General features: G+C 35.7%; 1 protein-coding gene across 2 annotated transcripts in view; it reads left to right on the top strand.

The window, feature by feature from the left end:
- LOC142342048 (GTP-binding protein 4-like) overlaps positions 1–25,271 on the top strand; it is a 323,401-nt gene that overhangs the window by 270,887 nt on the left and 27,243 nt on the right. For both annotated transcript variants that reach the window (XM_075393236.1, XM_075393227.1), the window contains exons 6-7: positions 21,730–21,793; positions 21,870–21,999. In XM_075393236.1, coding sequence (XP_075249351.1) covers positions 21,730–21,793; positions 21,870–21,999 — 194 coding nt within the window. The remainder of the gene's footprint in view (positions 1–21,729; positions 21,794–21,869; positions 22,000–25,271) is intronic.

Raw genomic sequence — 25,271 nt, forward strand, 5'->3', positions numbered from 1 at the left:
TTATGCACTTCGGTATCTCTGGTCAGATGTTTCTGGCTAGCATCTTTGAAGTGCTTGATTATCATTTTCATCCGGCATCCTGTTCTCAAAAGGATCGAATTGAATTACATTTAGTTCAAGTTCACCATTGTCTCGTCTGCTCATTTGGGTGTCGTTTTTTGTTTTATTTAGCGGAAAAAGTGACTGGTTAAACGATTTTTGTGACCTATTCATTTATGAAAGAAACTCATCAACTCAATTTTTTTTATTGCATTTCACCTGGTGGGCAGAAATTGACAAGCATCTTTGAGGTGCTAATTTGTTTTTTTCATTCATGATCTTTTCGAGCTTCTCAAAACGATCGATTTGAAAATTTGGTGTTGTTGAAAGCGCGACTGGTATGTCTTTTGTACCGTTTTCTTGGATTGATGAAAACTAAACTGTCAAAACTTTTTTTGCACTTCGGTATCTCTGGTCAGATTTGTCTGACTAGCATCTTTGAAGTGCTAGATTATCATTTTCATCCGGCATCCTTTTGATTTTCTCAAAAGGATCGAGTTGAATTACATTTAGTTGATGTTCACCATCGTCTCGTCTGCCCATTTGGGTGACTTTGTTTTAATTAACACTAAAAGTGACTGGTTTAACACTTTTCGTTTTAGTTAGCGGAAAAAGCGACTGATTTAACGATTTTTGTGACCTATTCATTTATGAAAGAAACTCATCAACTCAATTTTTTTTTACTGCAGTTCACCTGGTGGGCAGAAACTGACAAGCATCTTTGAGGTGCTAATTTGGTATTTTCATTCACGATCTTTTCGAGCTTTTCAAAACGATTGATTTGAAAATTTGGTGTGGTTGAAAGCGCTACTGGTATGTCTTTTTTGTACCGTTTTCTTGGATTGATGAAAACTTAAACTGTCAAAACTTTTTTTTGCACTTCGGTATCTCTGGTCAGATTTTTCTGACTAGCATCTTTGAAGTGCTAGATTATCATTTTCATCCGGCATCCTTTTGATTTTCTCAAAAGGATCGAGTTGAATTACATTTAGTTGATGTTCACCATCGTCTCGTCTGCCCATTTGGATGACTTTGTTTTAATTAACACTAAAAGTGACTGGCTTAACACTTTTCGTTTTAGTTAGCGGAAAAAGCGACTGATTTAACGATTTTTGTGACCTATTCATTTATGAAAGAAACTCATCAACTCAATTTTTTTTTACTGCAGTTCACCTGGTGGGCAGAAACTGACAAGCATCTTTGAGGTGCTAATTTGTTATTTTCATTCATGATCTTTTCGAGCTTTTCAAAACGATTGATTTGAAAATTTGGTGTGGTTGAAAGCGCTACTGGTATGTCTTTTTTGTACCGTTTTCTTGGATTGATGAAAACTTAAACTGTCAAAACTTTTTTTTTTGCACTTCGGTATCTCTGGTCAGATTTTTCTGACTAGCATCTTTGAAGTGCTAGATTATCATTTTCATCCGGCATCCTTTTGATTTTCTCAAAAGGATCGAGTTGAATTACATTTAGTTGATGTTCACCATCGTCTCGTCTGCCCATTTGGGTGACTTTGTTTTAATTAACACTAAAAGTGACTGGCTTAACACTTCGTTTTAGTTAGCGGAAAAAGCGACTGATTTAACGATTTTTGTGACCTATTCTTTTATGAAAGAAACTCATCAACTCAATTTTTTTATTGCACTTCACCTGGTGGGCAGAAATTGACAAGCAACTTTGAGGTGCTAATTTGTTATTTTCATTAATGATCTTTTCGATCTTCTCAAAACGATCGATTTGAAAACTTGGTGTTGTTGAAAGCGCGACTGGTATGTCTTTTGTACCGTTTTCTTGGATTGATGAAAACTAAACTGTCAAAACTTTTTTTTGCACTTCGGTATCTCTGGTCAGATTTTTCTGACTAGCATCTTTGAAGTGCTTGATTATCATTCTCATCCGGCATCCTGTTCTCAAAAGGATCGAATTGAATTACATTTAGTTCAAGTTCACCATTGTCTCGTCTGCTCATTTGGGTGTCGTTTTTTGTTTTAATTAGCGGAAAAAGTGACTGGTTAAACGATTTTTGTGACCTATTCATGTATGAAAGAAATTCATCAACTCAATTTTTTTTTGCACTTCACCTGGTGGGCAGAAATTGACAAGCAGCTTTGAGGTGCTGATTTGTTATTTTCATTCATGATCTTTTCGAGCTTTTCAAAACGATTGATTTGAAATTTTGGAGTGGTTGAAAGCGCTACTGGTATGTCTTTTTTGTACCCTTTTCTTGGATTGATGAAAACTTAAACTGTCAAAACTTTTTTTTGCACTTCGGTATCTCTGGTCAGATTTTTCTGACTAGCATCTTTGAAGTGCTAGATTATCATTTTCATCCGGCATCCTTTTGATTTTCTCAAAAGGATCGAGTTGAATTACATTTAGTTGATGTTCACCATCGTCTCGTCTGCCCATTTGGGTGACTTTGTTTTAATTAACACTAAAAGTGACTGGCTTAACACTTTTCGTTTTAGTTAGCGGAAAAAGCGACTGATTTAACGATTTTTGTGACTTATTCATTTATGAAAGAAACTCATCAACTCATTTTTTTTTACTGCAGTTCACCTGGTGGGCAGAAACTGACAAGCATCTTTGAGGTGCTAATTTGTTATTTTCATCCATGATATGTTTCAGCTTCTCAAAACGATTGATTTTAGTATTTTGTGTGGTTTACAGCGCAACTGGTATGCCTTTTTTGTACCGTTTTCTTGGATTGATGATACCATCAAAACTTTTTTTGCATTTCGGTATCTCTGGTCAGATTTTTCTGGCTAGCATCTTTGAAGTGCTAGATTATCATTTTCATCCGGCATCCTGTTCTCAAAAGGATCGAATTGAATTACATTTAGTTCAAGTTCACCATTGTCTCGTCTGCTCATTTGGGTGTCGTTTTTTGTTTTAATTAGCGGAAAAAGTGACTGGTTAAACGATTTTTGTGACCTATTAATTTATGAAAGAAACTCATCAACTCAATTTTCTTATTGCACTTCACCTGGTGGGCAGAAATTGACAAGCAACTTTGAGGTGCTAATTTGTTATTTTCATTCATGATCTTTTCGAGCTTCTCAAAACGATTGATTTGAAAATTTGGTGTTGTTGAAAGCGCGACTGGTATGTCTTTTGTATCGTTTTCTTGGATTGATGAAAACTAAACTGTCAAAACTTTTTTTGCACTTCGGTATCTCTGATCAGATTTTTCTGACTAGCATCTTTGAAGTGCTAGATTATCATTTTCATCCGGCATCCTTTTGATTTTCTCAGAAGGATCGAGTTGAATTACATTTAGTTGATGTTCACCATCGTCTCGTCTGCCCATTTGGGTGACTTTGTTTTAATTAACATTTAAAGTGACTGGCTTAACACTTTTCGTTTTAATTAGCGGAAAAAGCGACTGGTTTAACGATTTTTGTTACCTATTCATGTGTCAAAGAAATTCATTAACTCATTTTTTATCGCACATCACCTGGTGGGCATAAACTGAAAAGCATCTTTGAGGTGCTAATTTGTAATTTTCATCCATGATCTTTCCGAGCTGCTCAAAACGATCAATTTGGAAATGTAGTGGCTTTAAAAGCGCGAGAATGTTTTGTCTTTTTTGTACCGTTTTCTGGAATTGATGAAACTATCAAAATTTTTTTGCACTTCGGTATCTCTGGTCAGATTTTTCTGTCTAGCATCTTTGAAGTGCTAGATTATCTTTTTCATCCGGCATCCTTTTGATTTTCTCAAAAGGATGGAGTAGAATTACATTTATTTTATGTTCACCATTGTCTCGTCTGCTCATTTGTCTCGTCTGCTCATCAACTCTCAATTTTGTTTATCGCGTTTCACCTGGTGAGTAGAAGCTGAGAAGCATCCTTGAGGTGCTAATTGGTTGTTTTCACCCATGATCTTTTTGAGCTTCCCAAAACGATCGATTTGGAAATGTGTGGTTGAAAGCGCGAGAATGGTTTCTCTTTTTTGTACCGTTTTCTTGAATTGATGAAACTATCAAATTTTTTTTTGCACTTCGGTATCTCTGGTCAGATTTTTCTGACTAGCATCTTTGAAGTGCTAGATTATCATTTTCATCCGTCATCCTTTTGATTTTCTCAAAAAGATCGAGATGAATAACATTTGGTCTAAGTTCACCATAGTCTCGTCTGCTCCTCTGGGTGACTTTGTTTTAATGGACAGAGCGACTGGCTTAACAGTTTTGTCACCTATTCTTGTATGAAAGACAGTCAGCAACTCATTTTTTTGCACCTCACATGGTGATCAAAAACTGACTGCTTTCATCCAGTATCCATTCAGCGTTCTCAAAACGATCTTATTGAAACTTTTTAGTTTGGTTTTACTGTTTCCATTGATCTGTTCGTTTCCTGAATTTTTTGTTTGCACTGTTTGAAAGTGCGACTGATTTGTCTTGGATTGATGAATCGGATCAAAACTGTTTATGCACTTCGGTATCTCTGGTCAGATGTTTCTGGCTAGCATCTTTGAAGTGCTTGATTATCATTTTCATCCGGCATCCTGTTCTCAAAAGGATCGAATTGAATTACATTTAGTTCAAGTTCACCATTGTCTCGTCTGCTCATTTGGGTGTCGTTTTTTGTTTTAATTAGCGGAAAAAGTGACTGCTTAAACGATTTTTGTGACCTATTCATTTATGAAAGAAACTCATCAACTCAATTTTTTTTATTGCATTTCACCTGGTGGGCAGAAATTGACAAGCATGTTTGAGGTGCTAATTTGTTATTTTCATTCATGATCTTTTCGAGCTTCTCAAAACGATCGATTTGAAAATTTGGTGTTGTTGAAAGCGCGACTGGTATGTCTTTTGTACCGTTTTCTTGGATTGATGAAAACTAAACTGTCAAAACTTTTTTTGCACTTCGGTATCTCTGGTCAGATTTTTCTGACTAGCATCTTTGAAGTGCTTAATTATCATTTTCATCCGGCATCCTGTTCTCAAAAGGATCGAATTGAATTACATTTAGTTCAAGTTCACCATTGTCTCGTCTGCTCATTTGGGTGTCGTTTTTTGTTGTAATTAGCGGAAAAAGTGACTGGTTAAACGATTTTTGTGACCTATTCATTTATGAAAGAAACTCATCAACTCAATTTTTCTATTGCATTTCACCTGGTGGGCAGAAATTGACAAGCATGTTTGAGGTGCTAATTTGTTATTTTCATTCATGATCTTTTCGAGCTTCTCAAAACGATCGATTTGAAAATTTGGTGTTGTTGAAAGCGCGACTGGTATGTCTTTTGTACCGTTTTCTTGGGTTGATGAAAACTAAACTGTCAAAACTTTTTTTGCACTTCGGTATCTCTGGTCAGATTTTTCTGACTAGCGTCTTTGAAGTGCTTGATTATCATTTTCATCCGGCATCCTGTTCTCAAAAGGATCGAATTGAATTACATTTAGTTCAAGTTCACCATTGTCTCGTCTGCTCATTTGGGTGTCGTTTTTTGTTTTAATTAGCGGAAAAAGTGACTGGTTAAACGATTTTTGTGACCTATTCATGTATGAAAGAAACTCATCAACTCAATTTTTTTTGCACTTCACCTGGTGGGCAGAAATTGACAAGCAGCTTTGAGGTGCTGATTTGTTATTTTCATTCATGATCTTTTCGAGCTTTTCAAAACGATTGATTTGAAAATTTGGTGTGGTTGAAAGCGCTACTGGTATGTCTTTTTTGTACCGTTTTCTTGGATTGATGAAAACTTAAACTGTCAAAACTTTTTTTTTGCACTTCGGTATCTCTGGTCAGATTTTTCTGACTAGCATCTTTGAAGTGCTAGATTATCATTTTCATCCGGCATCCTTTTGATTTTCTCAAAAGGATCGAGTTGAAATACATTTAGTTGATGTTCACCATCGTCTCGTCTGCCCATTTGGGTGACTTTGTTTTAATTAACACTAAAAGTGACTGGCTTAACACTTTTCGTTTTAGTTAGCGGAAAAAGCGACTGATTTAACGAGTTTTGTGACCTATTCATTTATGAAAAAAACTCATCAACTCAATTTTTTTTACTGCAGTTCACCTGGTGGGCAGAAACTGACAAGCATCTTTGAGGTGCTAATTTGTTATTTTCATCCATGATATGTTTCAGCTTCTCAAAACGATTAATTTTAGTATTTTGTGTGGTTTACAGCGCAACTGGTATGCCTTTTTTGTACCGTTTTCTTGGATTGATGATACCATCAAAACTTTTTTTGCATCTCGGTATCTCTGGTCAGATTTTTCTGGCTAGCATCTTTGAAGTGCTAGATTATCATTTTCATCCGGCATCCTGTTCTCAAAAGGATCGAATTGAATTACATTTAGTTCAAGTTCACCATTGTCTCGTCTGCTCATTTGGGTGTCGTTTTTTGTTTTAATTAGCGGAAAAAGTGACTGGTTAAACGATTTTTGTGACCTATTCATTTATGAAAGAAACTCATCAACTCAATTTTCTTATTGCACTTCACCTGGTGGGCAGAAATTGACAAGCAACTTTGAGGTGCTAATTTGTTGTTTTCATCCATGATATGTTCCAGCTTCACAAAAACGATTGATTTTAGTATTTTGTGGGGTTTACAGCGCAACTGGTATGCCTTTTTTGTACCGTTTTCTTGGATTGATGATACCATCAAAACTTTTTTTGCATTTCGGTATCTCTGGTCAGATTTTTCTGGCTAGCATCTTTGAAGTGCTAGATTATCATTTTCATCCGGCATCCTGTTCTCAAAAGGATCGAATTGAATTACATTTAGTTCAAGTTCACCATTGTCTCGTCTGCTCATTTGGGTGTCGTTTTTTGTTTTAATTAGCGAAAAAAGTGACTGGTTAAACGATTTTTGTGACCTATTCATTTATGAAAGAAACTCATCAACTCAATTTTTTTATTGCACTTCACCTGGTGGGCAGAAATTGACAAGCAGCTTTGAGGTGCTGATTTGTTATTTTCATTCATGATCTTTTCGAGCTTCTCAAAACGATTGATTTGAAAATTTGGTGTGGTTGAGAGCGCTACGGGTATGTCTTTTTTGTACCGTTTTCTTGGATTGGTGAAAACTAAACTGTCAAAACTTTTTTTGCACTTCGGTATCTCTGATCAGATTTTTCTGACTAGCATCTTTGAAGTGCTAGATTATCATTTTCATCCGGCATCCTTTTGATTTTCTCAGAAGGATCGAGTTGAATTACATTTAGTTGATGTTCACCATCGTCTCGTCTGCCCATTTGGGTGACTTTGTTTTAATTAACATTTAAAGTGACTGGCTTAACACTTTTCGTTTTAATTAGCGGAAAAAGCGACTGGTTTAACGATTTTTGTTACCTATTCATGTGTCAAAGAAATTCATTAACTCATTTTTTATCGCACATCACCTGGTGGGCATAAACTGAAAAACATCTTTGAGGTGCTAATTTGTAATTTTCATCCATGATCTTTCCGAGCTGCTCAAAACGATCAATTTGGAAATGTAGTGGCTTTAAAAGCGCGAGAATGTTTTGTCTTTTTTGTACCGTTTTCTGGAATTGATGAAACTATCAAAATTTTTTTGCACTTCGGTATCTCTGGTCAGATTTTTCTGTCTAGCATCTTTGAAGTGCTAGATTATCTTTTTCATCCGGCATCCTTTTGATTTTCTCAAAAGGATGGAGTAGAATTACATTTATTTTATGTTCACCATTGTCTCGTCTGCTCATTTGTCTCGTCTGCTCATCAACTCTCAATTTTGTTTATCGCGTTTCACCTGGTGAGTAGAAGCTGAGAAGCATCCTTGAGGTGCTAATTGGTTGTTTTCACCCATGATCTTTTTGAGCTTCCCAAAACGATCGATTTGGAAATGTGTGGTTGAAAGCGCGAGAATGGTTTCTCTTTTTTGTACCGTTTTCTTGAATTGATGAAACTATCAAATTTTTTTTTGCACTTCGGTATCTCTGGTCAGATTTTTCTGACTAGCATCTTTGAAGTGCTAGATTATCATTTTCATCCGTCATCCTTTTGATTTTCTCAAAAAGATCGAGATGAATAACATTTGGTCTAAGTTCACCATAGTCTCGTCTGCTCCTCTGGGTGACTTTGTTTTAATGGACAGAGCGACTGGCTTAACAGTTTTGTCACCTATTCTTGTATGAAAGACAGTCAGCAACTCATTTTTTTGCACCTCACATGGTGATCAAAAACTGACTGCTTTCATCCAGTATCCATTCAGCGTTCTCAAAACGATCTTATTGAAACTTTTTAGTTTGGTTTTACTGTTTCCATTGATCTGTTCGTTTCCTGAATTTTTTGTTTGCACTGTTTGAAAGTGCGACTGATTTGTCTTGGATTGATGAATCGGATCAAAACTGTTTATGCACTTCGGTATCTCTGGTCAGATGTTTCTGGCTAGCATCTTTGAAGTGCTTGATTATCATTTTCATCCGGCATCCTGTTCTCAAAAGGATCGAATTGAATTACATTTAGTTCAAGTTCACCATTGTCTCGTCTGCTCATTTGGGTGTCGTTTTTTGTTTTAATTAGCGGAAAAAGTGACTGCTTAAACGATTTTTGTGACCTATTCATTTATGAAAGAAACTCATCAACTCAATTTTTTTTATTGCATTTCACCTGGTGGGCAGAAATTGACAAGCATGTTTGAGGTGCTAATTTGTTATTTTCATTCATGATCTTTTCGAGCTTCTCAAAACGATCGATTTGAAAATTTGGTGTTGTTGAAAGCGCGACTGGTATGTCTTTTGTACCGTTTTCTTGGATTGATGAAAACTAAACTGTCAAAACTTTTTTTGCACTTCGGTATCTCTGGTCAGATTTTTCTGACTAGCATCTTTGAAGTGCTTAATTATCATTTTCATCCGGCATCCTGTTCTCAAAAGGATCGAATTGAATTACATTTAGTTCAAGTTCACCATTGTCTCGTCTGCTCATTTGGGTGTCGTTTTTTGTTGTAATTAGCGGAAAAAGTGACTGGTTAAACGATTTTTGTGACCTATTCATTTATGAAAGAAACTCATCAACTCAATTTTTCTATTGCATTTCACCTGGTGGGCAGAAATTGACAAGCATGTTTGAGGTGCTAATTTGTTATTTTCATTCATGATCTTTTCGAGCTTCTCAAAACGATCGATTTGAAAATTTGGTGTTGTTGAAAGCGCGACTGGTATGTCTTTTGTACCGTTTTCTTGGGTTGATGAAAACTAAACTGTCAAAACTTTTTTTGCACTTCGGTATCTCTGGTCAGATTTTTCTGACTAGCGTCTTTGAAGTGCTTGATTATCATTTTCATCCGGCATCCTGTTCTCAAAAGGATCGAATTGAATTACATTTAGTTCAAGTTCACCATTGTCTCGTCTGCTCATTTGGGTGTCGTTTTTTGTTTTAATTAGCGGAAAAAGTGACTGGTTAAACGATTTTTGTGACCTATTCATGTATGAAAGAAACTCATCAACTCAATTTTTTTTGCACTTCACCTGGTGGGCAGAAATTGACAAGCAGCTTTGAGGTGCTGATTTGTTATTTTCATTCATGATCTTTTCGAGCTTTTCAAAACGATTGATTTGAAAATTTGGTGTGGTTGAAAGCGCTACTGGTATGTCTTTTTTGTACCGTTTTCTTGGATTGATGAAAACTTAAACTGTCAAAACTTTTTTTTTGCACTTCGGTATCTCTGGTCAGATTTTTCTGACTAGCATCTTTGAAGTGCTAGATTATCATTTTCATCCGGCATCCTTTTGATTTTCTCAAAAGGATCGAGTTGAAATACATTTAGTTGATGTTCACCATCGTCTCGTCTGCCCATTTGGGTGACTTTGTTTTAATTAACACTAAAAGTGACTGGCTTAACACTTTTCGTTTTAGTTAGCGGAAAAAGCGACTGATTTAACGAGTTTTGTGACCTATTCATTTATGAAAAAAACTCATCAACTCAATTTTTTTTACTGCAGTTCACCTGGTGGGCAGAAACTGACAAGCATCTTTGAGGTGCTAATTTGTTATTTTCATCCATGATATGTTTCAGCTTCTCAAAACGATTAATTTTAGTATTTTGTGTGGTTTACAGCGCAACTGGTATGCCTTTTTTGTACCGTTTTCTTGGATTGATGATACCATCAAAACTTTTTTTGCATCTCGGTATCTCTGGTCAGATTTTTCTGGCTAGCATCTTTGAAGTGCTAGATTATCATTTTCATCCGGCATCCTGTTCTCAAAAGGATCGAATTGAATTACATTTAGTTCAAGTTCACCATTGTCTCGTCTGCTCATTTGGGTGTCGTTTTTTGTTTTAATTAGCGGAAAAAGTGACTGGTTAAACGATTTTTGTGACCTATTCATTTATGAAAGAAACTCATCAACTCAATTTTCTTATTGCACTTCACCTGGTGGGCAGAAATTGACAAGCAACTTTGAGGTGCTAATTTGTTGTTTTCATCCATGATATGTTCCAGCTTCACAAAAACGATTGATTTTAGTATTTTGTGGGGTTTACAGCGCAACTGGTATGCCTTTTTTGTACCGTTTTCTTGGATTGATGATACCATCAAAACTTTTTTTGCATTTCGGTATCTCTGGTCAGATTTTTCTGGCTAGCATCTTTGAAGTGCTAGATTATCATTTTCATCCGGCATCCTGTTCTCAAAAGGATCGAATTGAATTACATTTAGTTCAAGTTCACCATTGTCTCGTCTGCTCATTTGGGTGTCGTTTTTTGTTTTAATTAGCGAAAAAAGTGACTGGTTAAACGATTTTTGTGACCTATTCATTTATGAAAGAAACTCATCAACTCAATTTTTTTATTGCACTTCACCTGGTGGGCAGAAATTGACAAGCAGCTTTGAGGTGCTGATTTGTTATTTTCATTCATGATCTTTTCGAGCTTCTCAAAACGATTGATTTGAAAATTTGGTGTGGTTGAGAGCGCTACTGGTATGTCTTTTTTGTACCGTTTTCTTGGATTGGTGAAAACTAAACTGTCAAAACTTTTTTTGCACTTCGGTATCTCTGGTCAGATTTTTCTGACTAGCATCTTTGAAGTGCTAGATTATCATTTTCATCCGGCATCCTTTTGATTTTCTCAGAAGGATCGAGTTGAATTACATTTAGTTGATGTTCACCATCGTCTCGTCTGCCCATTTGGGTTACTTTGTTTTAATTAACATTTAAAGTGACTGGCTTAACGCTTTTCGTTTTAATTAGCGGAAAAAGCGACTGGTTTAACGATTTTTGTTACCTATTCATGTGTCAAAGAAATTCATTAACTCATTTTTTATCGCACATCACCTGGTGGGCATAAACTGAAAAGCATCTTTGAGGTGCTAATTTGTAATTTTCGTCCATGATCTTTCCGAGCTGCTCAAAACGATCAATTTGGAAATTTAGTGGCTTTAAAAGCGCGAGAATGTTTTGTCGTTTTTGTACCGTTTTCTGGAATTGATGAAACTATCAAAATTTTTTTGCACTACGGTATCTCTGGTCAGATTTTTCTGTCTAGCATCTTTGAAGTGCTAGATTATCTTTTTCATCCGGCATCCTTTTGATTTTCTCAAAAGGATGGAGTAGAATTACATTTATTTTATGTTCACCATTGTCTCGTCTGCTCATTTGTCTCGTCTGCTCATCAACTCTCAATTTTGTTTATCGCGTTTCACCTGGTGAGTAGAAGCTGAGAAGCATCCTTGAGGTGCTAAGTGGTTGTTTTCACCCATGATCTTTTTGAGCTTCCCAAAACGATCGATTTGGAAATGTGTGGTTGAAAGCGCGAGAATGGTTTCTCTTTTTTGTACCGTTTTCTTGAATTGATGAAACTATCAAAACTTTTTTTGCACTTCGGTATCTCTGGTCAGATTTTTCTGACTAGCATCTTTGAAGTGCTAGATTATCATTTTCATCCGTCATCCTTTTGATTTTCTCAAAAAGATCGAGATGAATAACATTTGGTCTAAGTTCACCATAGTCTCGTCTGCTCCTCTGGGTGACTTTGTTTTAATGGACAGAGCGACTGGCTTAACAGTTTTGTCACCTATTCTTGTATGAAAGACAGTCAGCAACTCATTTTTTTGCACCTCACATGGTGATCAAAAACTGACTGCTTTCATCCAGTATCCATTCAGCGTTCTCAAAACGATCGTATTGAAACTTTTTAGTTTGGTTTTACTGTTTCCATTGATCTGTCCGTTTCCTGAATTTTTTGTTTGCACTGTTTGAAAGTGCGACTGATTTGTCTTGGATTGATGAATCGCATCAAAATCGTTTTTGCACTTCGGAATCTCTGGTTAGATTTTTCTGTCTAGCATCTTTGAAGTGCTAGATTATCTTTTTCATTCGGCATCCTTTTGATTTTCTCAAAAGGATGGAGTTGAATTACATTTAGTTGATGTTCACCATCGTCTCGTCTGCCCATTTGGGTGACTTTGTTTTAATTAACATTTAAAGTGACTGGCTTAACGCTTTTCGTTTTAATTAGCGGAAAAAGCGACTGGTTTAACAATTTTTGTTACCTATTCATGTGTCAAAGAAATTCATTAACTCATTTTTTATCGCACATCACCTGGTGGGCATAAACTGAAAAGCATCTTTGAGGTGCTAATTTGTAATTTTCGTCCATGATCTTTCCGAGCTGCTCAAAACGATCAATTTGGAAATGTAGTGGCTTTAAAAGCGCGAGAATGTTTTGTCGTTTTTGTACCGTTTTCTGGAATTGATGAAACTATCAAAATTTTTTTGCACTTCGGTATCTCTGGTCAGATTTTTCTGTCTAGCATCTTTGAAGTGCTAGATTATCTTTTTCATTCGGCATCCTTTTGATTTTCTCAAAAGGATGGAGTTGAATTACATTTATTTTATGTTCACCATTGTCTCGTCTGCTCATTTGTCTCGTCTGCTCATCAACTCTCAATTTTGTTTATCGCGTTTCACCTGGTGAGTAGAAGCTGAGAAGCATCCTTGAGGTGCTAAGTGGTTGTTTTCACCCATGATCTTTTTGAGCTTCCCAAAACGATCGATTTGGAAATGTGTGGTTGAAAGCGCGAGAATGGTTTCTCTTTTTTGTACCGTTTTCTTGAATTGATGAAACTATCAAAACTTTTTTTGCACTTCGGTATCTCTGGTCAGATTTTTCTGACTAGCATCTTTGAAGTGCTAGATTATCATTTTCATCCGTCATCCTTTTGATTTTCTCAAAAAGATCGAGATGAATAACATTTGGTCTAAGTTCACCATAGTCTCGTCTGCTCCTCTGGGTGACTTTGTTTTAATGGACAGAGCGACTGGCTTAATAGTTTTGTCACCTATTCTTGTATGAAAGACAGTCAGCAACTCATTTTTTTGCACCTCACATGGTGATCAAAAACTGACTGCTTTCATCCAGTATCCATTCAGCGTTCTCAAAACGATCGTATTGAAACTTTTTAGTTTGGTTTTACTGTTTCCATTGATTTGTTCGTTTCCTGAATTTTTTGTTTGCACTGTTTGAAAGTGCGACTGATTTGTCTTGGATTGATGAATCGCATCAAAATCGTTTTTGCACTTCGGTATCTCTGGTTAGATTTTTCTGTCTAGCATCTTTGAAGTGCTAGATTATCTTTTTCATTCGGCATCTTTTTGATTTTCTCAAAAGGATGGAGTTGAATTACATTTAATTGATGTTCACCATTGTCTCGTGTGCTCATTTGTCTCGTCTGCTCATCAACTCTCAATTTTGTTTATCGCGTTTCACCTGGTGAGTAGAAGCTGAGAAGCATCCTTGAGGAGCTAATTGGTTGTTTTCATCCATGATGTTTTCGAGCTTCGATTTGGAAATGTAGTGTGGTTGAAAGCGCGAGAATGGTTTCTCTTTTTTGTACCGTTTTCTTGAATTGATGAAACTATCAAAACTTTTTTTTGCACTTCGGTATCTCTGGTCAGATTTTTCTGACTAGCATCTTTGAAGTGCTAGATTATCGTTTTCATCCGGCAGCCTTTTGATTTTCTGAAAAAGATCGAGATCAATAACATTTGGTTTAGTTTCACCATAGTCTCGTCTGCTTCTCTGGGTGATTTTGTTTTAATTAATGGACAGAGCGACTGGCTTAACAATTTTGTCACCTATTCTTGTATGAAAGACAGTCAACTCATTTTTTGCACTTCCAATGGTGAGCAAAATTTTACTGCTTTCATCCAGTATCCATTCAGCGTTCTCAAATTGATAGTGAATTTTTTTGTGTAGTTTTATCGCTTCCATTGATCTTCGTTTCCTGAATTTTTGTTTGCACTATTTGAAAGCGCGATTGATTTGTCTTGGTTTGATGAATCTCATCAAAACTGTTTTTGCACTTCGGTATCTTTGGTCAGATCTTTCTGACTGGCATCTTTGAAGCGCTAGATTATCATTTTCATCCGGCATCCTTTTGATTCTCTCAAAAAGATCGAGTTGAATTACATTTAGTTGATGTTCACCATCGTCTCGTCTGGTCTGCCCATTTGGGTGACTTTGTTTTAATTAACGGTAAAAGCGACTGGCTTAACATTTTTTGTGACCTATTCATCTATGAAAGAAACTCATCTCTCTTTTATCGCGCTTCACCTGGTGAGCAGAAACAGAAGCATCTTTTCTAATTGGTAATTTTCGTCCATAATCTTTTCGAGCTTCTTAAAAACGATCAATTTGGAAATGTGTGTTTGAAAGCGCGAGAATGTTCTCTTTTTGTACCGTTTTCCGGAATTGGTGAAACTATCAAAACTTTTTTGCACTTCGGTGTCTCTGGTCAAATTTTTCTGACTATTATCTTGAAAGTGCTAGGTTATCATTTTCATCCGGCATCCTTCTGATTTTCTCAAAAGGATGGAGTTGAATAACATTTGGCTTAATTTCACCATAGTCTGGTCTGCTCCTCTGGGTGACTTTGTTTTAATTAATGGACAGAACGACTGGCTTTACAATTTTGTCACCTATTCTTGTATGAAAGACAGTCATCAACTCATTTTTTGCACTTCCCATGGTGAGCAAAAACTTACTGCTTTCATCCAGTATCCATTCAGCGTTCTCAAAACGATAGTGTTGAAACTTTTTTGTGTAGTTTTACCGTTTCCCTTGATCTGTTCGTTTCCTGAATTTTTTGTTTGCACTATTTGAAAGCGCAATTGATTTGTCTTGGATTGATGAATCTCGTCAAAACTGTTTTTGCACTTCGGTATCTCTGGTCAGTTGTTTCTTACTAGCATCTTTGAAATTGATCATGTTTGAAAGATCATGTTTGAAAGAAACTCATCAACTCAATTTTTTTATCGCATTTCACCTGGTAGGCAGAAACTGACAAGCATCTTTGAGGTGGTAATTTATTTTTTTCATTCATTATCTTTTCGAGTTTCTCAAAAAACGATTGATTTGAAAATTTGGTATGGTTGAAAGCGCGACTGGTATGTCTTTTTTGTACTGTTTTCTTGGATTGATGAAACTATCAAAACTTTTTTTGCACTTCGGTATCTCTGGTCAGATTTTTCTGACTAGCATCTTTGAAGTGCTAGATTATCATTTTCATCCGGCATCCTTTTGATTTTCTTAAAAGGATCGAGTTGAATTACATTTAATTGATGTCCACCGTTGTCTCGTCTGCCCATTTGGGTGACTTCCCTATAAATAACGGTCAAAGCGACTAGTTTAACAATTTTTGTGACCTATTCTCATATGAAAAAAACTCATCAACTCTGTTTTTATCGCACTTGACCTGGTGAGCAGAAACTGACAAGTATTTTTGAGGTGCTAATTTGTTTTTTTCATCCATGATCCTTTGGAGCTTCTCAAAACGATCGATTTGAAAATCTTCAGTTTGGATTTACCGTTTCCCTTGATCTGTTCTTTTCCTTAAATTTTCCGGTTGCATTATTTGAAAGCGCGACTGGTTTGTCTTTTTGTACCCCGTTTTCTTGGATTGATGAAACTTATCAATACTGTTTTTGCACTTCGGTATGTCTGGTCAGATTTTTCTGACAAGCATCTGTGAAGTGCTAGATTAGCATTTTCATCCGGCATCCTTTTGATTTTCTCAAAAGGATCGAGTTGAATTACATTTAGTTCAAGTTCCCCATTGTCTCGTCTGATCGTTCGGGTGTCGTTTTTTGTTTTAATTAGCGGAAAAAGCGATTGGTTTATTGATTTTTGTGACCTATTCATGTATGGAAGAAACTCATCAACTCAATTTTTTATCACACTTCACCTGGTGGGCAGAAACTGACAAGCGTCTTTGATGTGGTAGTTTATTTTTTTCATTCATTATCTTTTCGAGTTTCTCAAAACGATTGATTTGAAAATTTGGTATGGTTGAAAGCGCGACTGGTATGTCTTTTTGTACTGTTTTCTTGTATTGATGAATCTCATCAATACTTATTTTGCACTTCAGTATCTCTGGTCAGATTTTTCTGACTAGCATCTTTGAAGTGCTAGATTATCATTTTCATCCGGCATCCTTTTGATTTTCTCAAAAGGATCGAGTTGAATTACATTTAATTGATGTCCACCGTCGTCTCGTCTGCTCATTTGGGTGACTTTCCTATAAATAACGGTCAAAGCGACTAGTTTAACAATTTTTGTGACCTATTCTCATATGAAAAAAACTCATCAACTCTGTTTTTATCGCACTTTACCTGGTGAGCAGAAACTGACAAGCATTTTTGAGGTGCTAATTTGTTTTTTTCATCCATGATCCTTTCGAGCTTCTCAAAACGATCGATTTGAAAAACTTTAGTTTGGATTTACCGTTTCCCTTGATCTGTTCTTTTCCTTAAATTTTCCGGTTGCATTATTTGAAAGCGCGACTGGTTTGTCTTTTTTGTACCCCGATTGATGAAACTTATCAATACTGTTTTTGCACTTCGGTATGTCTGGTCAGATTTTTCTGACAAGCATATGTGAAGTGCTAGGTTAGCATTTTCATCCGGCATCCTTTCGATTTTCTCAAAAGGATCGAGTTGAATTACATTTAGTTCAAGTTCACTATTGTCTCGTCTGCTCATTCGGGTGTCGTTTTTTGTTTAAATTAGCGGAAAAAGCGACTGATTTAACGATTTTTGTGACCTATTCATTTATGAAAGAAACTCATCAACTCAAATTTTTTTTACTGCAGTTCACCTGGTGGGCAGAAACTGACAAGCATCTTTGAGGTGCTAATTTGTTATATTCATCAATGATATATTCCAGCTTCTCAATACGATTGATTTTAGTATTTTGTGTGGTTTACAGCGCAACTGGTATGTCTTTTTTGTACCGTTTTCTTGAATTGATGATACCATCAAAACTTTTTTTGCATTTCGGTATCTCTGGTCAGATTTTTCTGGCTAGCATCTTTGAAGTGCTAGATCATCATTTTTATCCGGCATCCTGTTCTCAAAAGGATCGAATTGAATTACATTTAGTTCAAATTCACCATTGTCTCGTCTGCTCATTCGGGTGTCGTTTTTTGTTTTAATTAGCGGAAAAAGCGACTGGTTTAACGATTTTTGTGACCTATTCATGTTCGAAAGAAACTCATCAACTCAATTTTTTTATCGCACTTCATTTGGTGGGTAGAAACTGACAAGCATCTTTGAGGTGGTAATTTATTATTTTCATTCATGATCTTTTCGAGCTTCTGAAAACGATTGATTTTAAAATGTAGAGTGTTTGAAAGCGCGAGAATGTTTTCTCTTTTTGTACCCTTTTCTGGAATTGGTGAAACTATCAGATTTATTTTGCACTTCGGTATCTCTGGTCAGATTTTTCTGACTAGCATCTTTGAAGTGCTAGATTATCATTTTCATCCGGAATCCAGTTCTCAAAAGGATCGAGTTGAATTACATTTAATTTAAGTTCACCATAGTCTCGTCGTCTGCTCATTTGGGTAACTCTTTGTTTTAATTAGCTGAAAAAGCGACTTCTTCAACAATTTTTGTGGTCTATGCATGTATGAGAGAAACTGATCAACTGACTTTTTTTATCGCACCTCACCTGGTGGGCAGAAAGTGACAAGCATCTTTGAGGTGCTAGTTTGTTATTTTCATCCATGATCTTCTCGAGCTTCTCAAAACTGTTGATTTGAAAATTTAGTGGTTGAAAGCGCGACTGGTTTGTCTTTTTGTACGTTTTCTTGGAGTGATGAAACTATCAAAACTTTTTTGGCACTTCGGTATCTCTGGTCAGATGGTCGTTTTCGTCCGGCATCCTTTTGATTTTCTCAAAAGGGTCGAGTTGAATTTTATTAAGCTTAATTTCACCATTGTCTCGTCGCTCATTTGGTTGACTTTTTTCGTATTAATTAGCAGAAAAAACGACTGGTTTAACAATTTTTTTGACCTATGCGTGTATGAGAGAAACTCATCAACGACTTTTTCTTATCGCACATAACCTGGTGGACAGAAATTGACAAGCATCTTTGAGGTGCTTATTTGTTGTTTTCATCCATGATCTTTTCGAGCTTCTGAAAACAATTGAACTGAAAATTTAGTGTGCTTGAAAGCGCGACTGGTTTGTCGTTTTTCTTACATTTTCCTGGATTGGTGAAACTTATCAAAACTGTTTTTTGGACTTCGGTGTCTCTGGTCAGATTTTTCTGACTAGCCTTTTTGAAGTGCTACGTTATCTTTTTGATCCGGCATCCTTTTGATTTTCTCGAAAGGGTCGAGTTGAATTACAACATAGTTGATGTTCACCAATGTGTCGTCTGCCCATTTGGGTGACTTTGTTGTAATTAACGGTGACAGCGGCTGTCTTAACATTTTTTGTGGCCTAAACTCAACTCTCTTATCGCACTTCACCTGGTGAGCAGAAACTGAGAAGCATCTATGAGGTGCTAATTCGTCCATGATTTTCTCGAGCATCTCAAAACGATTGATTTGAAAATTTAGTGTGGTTGAAAGCGCGACTGGTTTGTCTTTTTGTACCGTTTTCTTGGATTGATGAAACTATCAAAACTTTTTTTGCATTTCGGTGTGTCTGGTCAGATTTTTCTGACTAGCTTCCTTGAAGTGCTAGAGTATCATTTTAATCCGGCATCCTTTTGATTTTTTTTCAAAAGGTTAGAGTTTAATTACATTTAGTTTAAGTTCAACATTGTCTCGTCTGCTCATTTAGGCGACTATATTTGTTTAAAATAACGCAAGAATCGACTGATTTAACTATTTTTGCTCAATTTAAAAATTCTCGAATGTTCACTGTATGACTTCGTTTGTTTTTATTAACGAGATAAGAGACTGGCGTAAGATTTTTGTGCACTTTTTTATGAAAGAAAGTCTTCAAAGCAAATTTTCTGCATGTCACTGGTGAAGAAAATCTGACTGAGAACTTGCTTGCTAAGAAGTTGCTTACTATGTTTTTAAATCTGGCATCATTGCGACTTTATTGGAGAAAGATCATGTCGATTTATTTTTCAGTGTAATTTTGCCGCTGTTCATTCTAGTACTTTGTTTGTTTGCACTTCAACATGATCCTTTTGAGAACGTCTAAAGGTGCCAGATGAAGATAATCAAGCATACAAAGATGCTAGTCGGAAACATCGGAGCAGAGATATATCAGTACAAAAACAGTACCTTGAGTATTGATAAATGTTATCCATGCACAAACAGTTCACGACTGTTAAGCCGGTCGCTCATTGCGTTAACGAAAACAAACAAAATCCCACAGAAAACACGAGAAAATTTTTCAGCTGAAGGAAAGGTGTTTCTTTTCGATCTCGTTGAGAAAGTAGAGATGACGGATGAAACAACAATCTAGCACTTCAAAAAAGCTAGTCAGAAACTTCTGAACAGAGATACTGAAGTTCAAAAACAGGAAACGAACTGATCAAGGGAAACGGTGAAACCACACTAATTTTTTTCAAATCGTCCTGAGACGCTCAAAAGGATCGTGGATGATAACAACAAATTAGCACCTCAAGGATGCTTGTCAGTTTCCGCTCACCATGTGAGATGCTATAAAAATTTGAGTTGATCAGTTTTTTCATTCAAGAATAATTGAAGATCAGACTGGTTTGTCCGCTTTCACGCCGTTTTCTTGGATTGATGACACGCAATATTGTTTTCGTTGGAATTTCGGTATCGGGTCAGATTTTTCTGACTAGCCTCTTTGAAGTGCTCAATTGTTGTTTTCATCGGTCATCTCGACTTTCTCAAAGTGATTGAAGTGAATTACATTTGCTTGGACTTAAAACTTTTCTTGTGTTTTCTGTGTGATTTCGTTTGTTTTCGTTAACGGAATAAGCGAGTGGCTTAGGAGCTGTGAAGTGTTCTTGTTTTGAATAAATTTATCATCAATCATAGTACTGTTTTTGAATTTCGGTATTTCTGTTCAGATGGTTCTGACCAGCATCTTTGTAATGCTTAATTGTTCTTCTCATCTGGCAACCTTTTTGACTTTCTCAAAAGGATCGTGTTCAAGTACTTTTAGCTCAATTTCACAATTTTCTCCTCTCTTTATTTGTTTGACTTTTTGTTTTTGTTAATGAAATAAGAGACTGGCGTAAGATTTTTTGAGACGCTTTCTTTTATGAAAGAAAGTTACCAACGCAAATTTTCTGCTCCAATTGTCTAAAAACTTTGATTTGCGTGTTTGTGATTTTCACCCGGAATCTTTGCGGACTTGTCAGAGAAGCATTAAGTCTATTTAGTTTTCAGTGTAATTTCACCGTTTACACTGCTTTGTTCATTTTTGTGACTTTATTTGTTTGCAATAATTATAGATGCGACTGATTTGTCCGTTTTTATGTCGTTTTCTTGGTTTGAAGACACTCATCGAAATTGTTTTTCTTTGCACTTCGGTATCTGTGGTCCAATTTTTTTGACTAGCATCTTTCAATTGCTAAATTGTCAATTTCATCGGGCATTCGACTTCTGCAAAAGGCTCCAGATGACCTAAGTTTTAGTTTAGTTTCACTCTTTTCTCCTTTTTTGTTGCTCTGTTTGGTTTAACGCAATAAGCGACTGACTGAACGTTTTTTACGCCAAATTCTGGGAGGAAAGAACTTTTTCATCGGTCTTCAGTGACTGTGGTCAAAAAATGTGAGCAGCATCTTTGAAGTACGGAATTCTTTTTTCACTGCCATTATCACTATTTCAAAAGGATCGATATGAATCAAATTTTGATTGTTTTTGTCCCTTAATTTGTGTGACTTTATTTTCGTTAACGGAGTTAGTGGCTTGTTGAACAAATTTTGTCACCTGTTCTTGTATGCAAGAAATTTTCAACACTCATATTTTATCACATTTCAGTTCCTCTGGTGAAAAAAACTGACTAGAATCTTTGAGGTGCTAAACCGAAAGTGTGCTAAACTGGCATACTTTCGGCGTTCTCAAAACCACCGAGTTGAATAACATTAGTTTAGTTTCACATTTTCTCGTCTTTTCATTTGTTTGAGTTTCTTGGTTTTCATCAACGGAATAAGCGTCTGGGTTTTTGTGATATAGTGAGTTTATCTGTACATCCGAACTGAACTCTTTTAGGCTTCTCTTTGATACATATTGAAATAGGAGCCAGACCCTTCCATTTCTCTGAAAGCTTTTCGGCCGCTCTCTTTGCTGTAATCGATTTTTTTTATCAGGCTTCTTTTGATATAACAATCATGGCCTTCTCATATTAATGTGGCCTACCCTTTGAGGGGTTTCCATCGGACCGAAACTTGGTCGGATTTCAAGAGACGCTTAATAAATCAGACTTCCCCTTCGAACTGTTAACGTTAATTGCTAACTCTTGTTTGACGGTCTTTCAATGTTTGTTAGTTTCAGTGAGGCAGCACTTGTCAAGGTTACCGTCAATTGACCCGAACACACGAACAATTCTCATTTGCGGGTGAGTAGTACTTTTCTTTCTATGAGTGTGATCAGTTGATTTTCTGTGTGAACGTATGAGGAACACATATTTGCAGGTTTCCAAATGTTGGCAAATCGAGTTTTATTAACAAGATTACGCGGGTGGACGCCGAAGTGCAGCCGTATGCTTTCACTACAAAAGCGCTCTATGTTGGACACACGGACTACAAATATCTCAGATGGCAGGTACTACCTCAACTTGGTTTCTTCCTATTTACAATGTAGAATATTTAATCAAAAACATTTTTATAGCTAAGAAGCTGTAAGCTGAGCGAAGCTACATTGCGGTGCTCTTGGTTTTTTACAATTCAAAGAATTTGAATGGTATTGGGGCGCTGTCTTTTTACGACTCGAAGAGGAGTATTGGAGAAGTCCTTTATTTAATCACTTTAGTTGGAATGAATTTTGAAGCAGGAAAGGAAACGCGTGAAAAATTTTAGAGTGGTTTGGGTGCTGAACAAAAGTGAAGAGGGGAGCGAAAAGAGAGTGGTTTTTTGTTCATTCCGCTGTCTTCGAGAGAGCGAGAAATTGAGGTGTGAAAAAAATTTCTGTAATCGAGCAAAATTTTGTGTTCACGTGCGGCTTTTTAAAACCGTTTTTTTTTGTTAATTTTTTTGGTTTAGAAGTCTTTTTATGATATTGTGTGATTTTTAAGGTTGCTTTAATAGTGGTTTGTAGGTTTTTGGTCATTAATAAGAATTTTATACCTTTTTGCTGGTTTTTCGGCTATTTTGCTGAATTTTAGGCGAATTTTAGCATTTTTTTGCGTTTTGTCTTGTTATATTGCTTTGCATGGGCTTTGAATAGACTCATGTTAGTTACTGAGTCTTTAGATACCAAGTGATTTTATTTTCTTGGGTTTTAAACGATTTTTTTGTTAAGAAAAATGACAATAAACTGAAACATTTTTAATTATTCTTCTTAATTTTTTGCAGTTTTTCGCTTTTTTATATAAAATAAGAGAAGTGTCTTAGCCTATTCGGTTTTCCTATTGTTCTGGAAGTTTTTCAGTTTTCTTTTTGCTCCATTTAACGTTTTTTGGCTCTATGTGCTCTAATGAAATCAAAAAAGCTTATTTATCTAAGATTTCTTTCAAGTTGTTTTTATAAGCTCTTTGTGTTCCTTTAAGTTTTTATAGCGTCTGGGGATGCCTAAAGTCCAATTTAATTGTTTTTGATGCGTGTTGACGATTTTGATTTCAGTTTTGAGTAATTTTATTAAAGATAATTGAGTAATTTTTATGAAGATTTCCGCGAATTTTTGTGATTTTTTTGAATTTTTGCTGAAATATTCTGATTCTGCTTTTTGCTACTTTTTAGTATTCTAGCTTTTGATAGGAATTTTTCTAGAGGTTTTAATGGAATATATTTAGAGCTTTTTCAATGACAGATATTACTAACTTTTCTTAATCTCTTTACTTTTTTTTAATCAATTTTATTGGAGTGATTTTTGAAGCGGGAAATGAAACGCGTAAAAAAATTTGAAGTGATTTTTGCGCTGAACAAATCTGAAGAGTCGAGCGAAAAAAGAGTGGTTTTTGTTCCTTCAGCTGTTTTTGAGAGAGCAAGAAACTGATGTCTGAAAAAACTTTCTCTAAGCGAGCGAATTTTTTTGTCACGTGCAGCTTTAAATGCAGTTTTTTCCAACTTCTGATTGTTATGATGTTTGATTATGATATTGTATTAGTTTTAGGCTTGTTTTGATAGGAATTGAAGTGTTCAAGTAGTTGATTTGAGTTTACTGCTAATTTGGAGGATTTTGATCAGTTTTGCTGAATTTTAGACAAAATTTAATGGTTTTTTGCCTGTTTTTATTTTAATGCTTTAAGTGGGAATCGAATAGAAGCTTGTTACTTAAGATATTTTGGTTACCAATTGACTAAAGTTCTCTTGGTATCAATTATTTTTTTCTTGGGAAATTTGGTAGAAAAATTGAGAAATTTTAAACCATTTTTATTTCTCTTTTTTTTTAATCTAGAGAAGTTTCCTAGCCTATTATGACTTGCCCATTGTTTCTCGAACTTTCATTGCTCTAAGTGCAAAGGAACTTTCCTCGGTTTTATGGTTCCTTGTACTCTGAAAAAAACTCAAATTTTTCTATTTATTCTTCAATTGTTCGAATGCCGTTTCTTTTCTTCCTTATTTTTTATGGCATTTGTGGAGGTTCAGGGTTCACAATAGCTGTTCTCTTTATTAAGTCATAAGTATGGGCAATTTTATTCTTCGATTCGTTTCCGGAATTCTTCCGGCTATGTTTTTTTTTAAGATCTGTTCACACATTTTCATGGTTTTTGAAGTCAAATTGGAGTAGTGATTTTGGTCACGCCGAGACAGGAAGTGGAGCGAAAAAGCGAGTGGTTTTGCGGCGTGAAAATTTTTTCGCTCTTATTTTAAAGTGGAGTGAGAAAACGGTGTTTGAACAAAAATTCGCTTTCTCGCTGGTGGTTTTTTGTTCCCATGCGGCAATTTCACTTTGATTTTTACTGTTTTTTCAGTTTTTTGGATAAGATTTCTTTCTAATTGGTTTTCCAATTCATTCATAGTCCGTTCTAGGTCTAGTTTTCTGTTTAGTCAATGAAAATTATTTGAATTGTACGTCAGGACATGTCCTGCTTCGTTTTTTTTAAGATCTGTTCACACATTTTCATGATTTTTGAAGTCAAATTGCAGTGGTGATTTTTGTCACGCCGAAACAAGAAATGGAGCGAAAAGCGAGTGGTTTTTTTTCGCCGTGAATATTTTTGCTATAATTTTAAAGTAGAGTGAGAAAACGGTGTTTGAACAAAAATTCGGTTTCTGGGTAGTGGTTTTTTGTTCACATGCGGCAATTTCACTCTGATTTTCACTGTTTTTCCGATTTTTTGGATCGGATTTTTTTCTAAATGGTTTTCCCAATCCATTCACAGCTCATTTGAGGCCTAGTTTTTTGTTTGCATTAAATTTTGAACAAAAATTCGCTTTCTCGCTAGTGGTTTTTTAGTTCATATGCGGCATTTTGATATTGATTTTCTGTTTTTTCTTATTTTTTTTGTTCTGATTTTTTAAAAAATGAATTTCTCAATTCACTCATAGTCCATTCTAGTTCTAGTTTTTCTGTTTAGTCAAATTTTCTGAATGATTTCTTCCTCTCACTAACGGCATTTCTCACTCGCTTTAGCAAAAGTTTTTAGGTTATTTGCGTGATTAGATTTTGATCATACGTTACTTATCTCACTCAATAAAATGACTTTTGCACTTTAAAACTTAATTTCAATTTGAATTTGTTTAAGGTCAAAGGAACTCATATGTGCAGTAAAGGTCCCTTATAAGAGGCTTCTGTGGAATGAATTTTAACAAGCTTTATTAATTTATCGCTGAATGTTTTTTACCTAGTTTTCTGAGCGGCGTCGATTTTTTTTCAATTTAGATCTGTATCTGTTTCTATCTCTTATTTGGCACGCAGGTCTATTCTTTCGCAGC

Source organism: Convolutriloba macropyga, chromosome 1 (assembly GCF_964194025.1).
Source record: "Convolutriloba macropyga chromosome 1, txConMacr16.3, whole genome shotgun sequence".
Taxonomy (NCBI): Eukaryota; Metazoa; Xenacoelomorpha; order Acoela; family Convolutidae; genus Convolutriloba; species Convolutriloba macropyga.